This window comes from Ruditapes philippinarum, unplaced genomic scaffold (genome assembly GCF_026571515.1).
Source record: "Ruditapes philippinarum isolate M1 unplaced genomic scaffold, ASM2657151v2 ctg1018_1_1_1_1, whole genome shotgun sequence".
NCBI classification, from domain to species: Eukaryota; Metazoa; Mollusca; class Bivalvia; order Venerida; family Veneridae; genus Ruditapes; species Ruditapes philippinarum.
The window spans coordinates 460,188-466,059 of record NW_026857866.1 but is presented as its reverse complement, the minus strand read 5'-3'; the positions used below and the strand labels follow the sequence as shown (position 1 = coordinate 466,059).

Genomic DNA, 5,872 nt, shown 5'->3' with positions numbered 1-5,872 from the left:
TGCGGTTATATGATACCATTATAAAATAATACATGCTCTGTTTATACGCACCAATAACGCACTTTAACACACTTACAATGATTTCATTATACTAAGTTTTTTAGTTGTTTTTTTTAAACTCAAGTTTTAAATGACGCTCGCGAGTATGAATTTAATTCGTTGATAAAAAAAACTATAAATCACGGTACGTATCCAAATCGGTACGCTCTGCTAAATCTACTGAAACTGTATCCCTTTTTGTCGCGATTATGACTTGCATGTTTTGGAAATAATTTCGTAACGTCCACATTATTATCGGTCTCTGACATCTGCGGTGACTGCGGGTATAAGAAAGTGACTGTATTATTATGTTGTTTCAAATATTTGCACTCCTGCTCCATAGTATATACATGTATTGATGTATTTTTTAAATTTTTGTTGTTTTGTAAATTGCAAAGCATCCTAGATATTTCGTACCCTCGTTTATATTATCTCTACATATCATACTAAGAGGGTACCCGTGCTTTATTTTGAAAAGAAATTGAGAAAGTTACATTGTACCTGTGACATAAAAAAACAACAACATGAAACAAGACAACTAAATTATATGGAGTCAATTAAAATTTTGTCCTATATTAAAACAGATAATTTTGGCGTTGGAGTAATTGAAAACTAGACAACAAAGAAAGACATAGCTCAAACATTTTAGTGTTCAGTGGTATACTTCTTTTTCACATTTTCCTTTCCTCTGTAGAATGAACATGTCCATTGTCAATTTGTTTTTCGTAGAGAAAGACTTGTGCTTGTACAAAAAGGGTACCGTTTCTGTATATTTCGCGAAGTGGTTATGATGTGTATATGCACCTTGTTAATATAGGATACCTGGACTTTAATTAAGTCAAATTGATATTAAGACCCTTTAAGACACAATTAATTACCAACAAAACGGTAAAACTGAGTAGACGACCAAACTACCGAAAAATCAACAGCATACGCGGGTTTCACGCCTAAAACAGGAGTCTTGCAAAAACTCAATATTTTAAAGATACATTGTTTTAGTGTCGTTTGTACTACATGTACATTGTATAACTATAGCGCAAGTGTTTAAGGAAAATAGTATTGTCTTCTTATATTTACAAGTGTTTCAATACATGACTGTTTTCATATAAAAATTCACAACTTTCAAAGAGATTTCACAAAATATTGGGACTTTATCTCAAAGTACATTGTTAACCTTTGGGTAAAACTTGATTTATGCCAATTGCAATAACACAGAAATAGTTTTAATTCAGTCAAATGTTTTTTTGGCATGTTAACTGGGTTAAAGTACCAACCTGAAGCAGATTTTAAACAGGTCAGAAATTATAATCAAGTGTTCATGGCAAACTGTTTCCGGTTTCAAAATGCAGCAAATTGCCAAATTATTTGTCATTTTTTCACAATTTTTAACATATCGCGCTATTTTTCACAAAATGAACAGGCCCAGGCCCCTTCACAATTTTGACAAAAAATGCCCTGTAATTAATAATATAAAAATAAAAGGCAGCTCCTAAGGCACTAAACACCTGAATTCCTTTTCATAGGATTTTTTTTACTCCTGAATCTTTGAATGAAGTGAGCATTTGAACAATACTCAATAAAGTTAGTGGTTTTAATCATAATAAGTGTTTATATAAGCTTAGCGGCTAGTATAATGAACTAAAACATTGTCTCAATCAGATAAACATTATTTTGTCAACCTTCCCCAATTAGGCCATATATAACAGACCAAATTTCTATTAGTTTGCGACTTGGATATTTAAAAGATTACTCCTTTATGCTCTTTATTTTATGGGACCTATGTTGTTTTGGGTGATATTCATACAAGATGATGACTTTTGCAAATTGTTCACGGCCAATGTGAGTTATCTGCTCTAATAAACAAATATAATGCACAGTAACCTCCCTTTCATACATATAAACTTGTGTGACCTTGATATGAGGATTCTCAAACACATCCTCTCAATACTAAAAACATTTTTACAAAACAGTTTTATTTTCCTACCATCTGTTTAAAAATATACAGAGAATTACAAAACAAGAACTGTCACTAAGTGACGAATGCGCCCCCCCTCCCCCAAAATTTTCTTAAAGCATCAGCGTTTTTTTTTATGAAAAGAAAGAGAAATAGAAAGTAAAACAAATTTGCTTAATATTGTTTTAGAGAAATGAAGTGATATTTATAGCAAACTTAACACCTTGGGACAAGGGTCTTTGATGCGACACATCATCTTGATGTGGTAGACATTTATGCCAAGTTTTAGATGACGAAGGACCACAGACTGAGGGGATCACAAAAACACACCACAAGCACACAGTGCTCAAGTGAGCTAAAACAAGAAGCAAAAATATTGTTGTAATTTTATTTTTTTGCTGTTTTACGTTTCCTCTTTGGAAGTTTCTTAATGTCAACAATTTCTTCCACTGCATCAATTTTCTTTCTTTTTAGAGTTCTTGTTTTAACAACTTGCATCTGTTCCCACACCTGATCATCATCAACATCATCATCACCCTCATCTTCTTCGTTATCGCTACTTACTGCTTTACAATTTTTCTCTGTAACTTTTTCACAGTCCACACTATCTTCACACCAATCGTCTTTAGTCATTAATAAACAGTTCAGTCTTGACTTCAGATACATTTTATGCAGCAGCTCTTTGGTATTGATATCATGTACTCTAAAGAATCTGTCCAAACCACAGGAAGCAACAACTGGTAGGGATGAATGACACTGTATAGATCTTATACCGCCAGCAAATCCTTTAAACCGATGCACAAGTTTTCCTTTTCGAACATCAAGAAGTCCCATACTTCCCTTAGTATTACCAACAACAACTTGGTGGTCATGGCAAAGAGACATTGCAGTTATAGGGTAATCATCAAATGTCATATCCAATACTGGTCTACGTTGAACCCTTGGATCATACACCCTTACTTGATGATGACCTGAAATGAAAATAGAGAAGGAAATAATAAATTTACATGTAAACTGTAAGGACATGTATTTAAGTATAGTATAAAACACTTTTCATTAAAATTCACATTTGGCAAAGTATTTCCTAGTTTTAATAAAAGGAAAATTTCAACTTATAAACAGATTTTTCCTTTTTTGTTACAAGGGATGGTTTTGTTAGCCATGCCAACCTTCAAACACAAAAAACTTCATATATTTATAAATATACACTTTTAATCTGACTCTTCTTTTACTCTTAAGAAATATAATTACATGTAAATGAATTACTTTGATTTTCATGGTTGCTGCTTGGAATATTAATTTTTAAATTGGGAAAATAGAGGTGTTTTTTTTTGGATTGGGAATGGGCTACTTGTGATAGAGCAAACACTTTGTAAGTTAGCCTTGGAGAAAACTGAAGATACTATAATCAAGTTAAAAATGTATATGTTTAAGTGACACCAGTTAACAGTATAGTCACAAAAATCTACATACTACATACATGTAGCATTTATCTTTAGTATCATTCAGTGAATTCCTGAATTCAAAATTTATAAATCACCTTTGGTAGATAATGACCTTTAAGGACAGTCACATGAATGGTTAATAAAATGTTTAAGTGTTTTTCTTGAATAAGAAGTAAAAATAAAAATAATGCCAAATATAATGCATTTAGAGCATTTTAACACATGTAATGCATTTATTAGCATTAAAATGTGCTGAATCTGTTACATTTATCATTACTTGAAAAAATTAATGCATACTGCCATTTAAGCATTAAAATCTAATTCACCCCATGTCTGGTTTTGTCTGGACAGTTCCTGTGCCTATGATAATATTCTTAATCAGAGTCAAAACAGAACATTTTACAATATTTGTCTGGTACCTATGGTGGCACAGACGTGACATGTGTCTGCAGTGTTTTTTTCCACCAAAATATTCGGTGAAATTCAGCCCCATTCCCCCCTCAAAATAGTACGTTTTTTTCCCCTCTCAAAGCCGAAATTCCCCCCATATGGCAGCCAAAATTTGCCTGCAATAATTCCATTTTTTTGTATATAACTGCCGAAAAATGTTTTATTTAAAGCCAGTAAGACTTACTGTAAAGCAAAGTTGTTTACAAATTGTTCCCAGGTATGTAAGGAGAGCTACTCCAACCGTCCCAACAAGTTTAACATGCGACGCTTTAAATTCTGTCAATATTTTAGATCCTTTTATTAAGAAAAGGCGACGTATTTTAAACTTGTGTTGCAAGAGTTGCTCCCCTTTTCTACTCACTGGAAAGAAAAGAATGTCAAACAAAAGTAAATCTTACAGTGGTAAGTGGTGTATTAAAATATGCTTTGGATTCGTTTTTGTTTCTCCTCATTTGTGAAGAAATAAAATTCCCCATCCTATTGCATTTTTCCCCCTCCAAACGGCACCGACCCCCTTCCCCCCAAAGTGAAAAAAAAACACTGGTCTGTTTGTATTTATGTCATGCACACGAGTAATAAGTCATGCATGAGACAATTAAGTGGTGCGCATGAGATACTATGTCATGACCATGAGTTACTATGTTGTACGCACAAGATAATTAAGTGGTGCGTGCGAGATACTATGTTGTACTATATAAAAATGCACAAATGTCACCTCTGTGCCACCTTAGGTACCTGCGCCATTCCAAATTGGATGGATAATATTAATGTTTTATGTTATAGGATATTTATTGAACTTTGTTATACCTGTAGATGTTACTATTTTGTTTTCTTCCATGAAATTGATACCAGTCACCCAAACAGGTACTCTTAGATTGAGCCAGTCATTTCGCACGTTTTTGGCTTGAAATACTGGAGTTCCTGTTGCAATAGTATTGACGTCATACAATTTTAAGCAAGTTTCTTTTCCACCAGTGCCAATAATGTTTCCGTTTCTTGTCAAACACTGAAGATGTGAACCAATGGTAATTTCATCAGAAGTGTCATTGTCAGCTTGAATTGATACATGACCAGAGTCATATCCGGCAAATATTACATTTTCTAATTTAGCAAAAGATTTAAGATTAACCCCTTTTCCTTGTACCAGCGGTTTAAATTCAGAAATAATCTGATTTTTAACATCGTATTTTCCAATTTGATGACTTTTAAGTCCGATAGTCAGACTAGTTTCCTTCTTATCATCCCAGCATAAACAAGTGATTTCGTTCGCCTTATTTGGCGTTTCTATATTGTTTAAATTCTTCCATGTGCCTTTAGCAATGCTTATTCCTTTAAGAAGTCCAGTTTCAGAACCCACAAACACGTTTGTCATGGGGGACGCCATTTTCTTTTAGTGTTTGCTGAAAATACCTTTATCCGCGGAAAGGTCAAAATTTTGATAAAATTAAATTAAAAAAAAAAAAATAAATAGCAAGATCTATATGAAAATAAATAGAAAAATAAATAAATAACATAAAAATGACTGTGGTATATTTTCCTGTTATGTAATTGAACGATAACTTTTGAGTAATAGATTACTTAAAATAAAATCAAAGTGCTGAAAGCACATAATGCGAAGAGTATAAATTAGACCATGGAGCTAAATAGGCACATAGTCAAGTCTCTGACTTAGGTTAGAACATCATTTAGAAAAATAAATGATACAACTTAAATAATATGTAAATATGTTATATTAAATTGATGTCTTATTTATCTCTGAAGATACCACAAGAAAGTCTATATTTATCTTTATACAAACAGCGATTTTTATGAAATAGAAGTAATAAAGAATCCCTAAAGAACGCACAAAACGACAAAATTGAAAATGTTGCAGACTCGGTTTAATTGAGCCTGTTCATGGACGGTAATGGAAGGTGCAAGTTACCGCCCACGCCACCTAGCACAAGCTTAAACAAATTCAACATCTAACATGAACTATGAAAAT

At 32.8% G+C, this 5,872-nt stretch overlaps 1 protein-coding gene across 1 annotated transcript; it reads right to left on the bottom strand.

The window, feature by feature from the left end:
* Nucleotides 1-2,367: 2,367 nt before the first annotated feature.
* On the bottom strand, nucleotides 2,368-5,304 carry LOC132751302 (WD repeat-containing protein 74-like). Its single transcript, XM_060741466.1, has 2 exons — nucleotides 4,696-5,304; nucleotides 2,368-2,964 (listed from the first exon to the last, which is right to left on the bottom strand). Exons 1-2 carry the CDS (start codon nucleotides 5,270-5,272, stop codon nucleotides 2,381-2,383), a joined length of 1,161 nt encoding a protein of 386 aa, XP_060597449.1. The 5' UTR covers nucleotides 5,273-5,304; the 3' UTR covers nucleotides 2,368-2,380.
* Nucleotides 5,305-5,872: the final 568 nt, after the last annotated feature.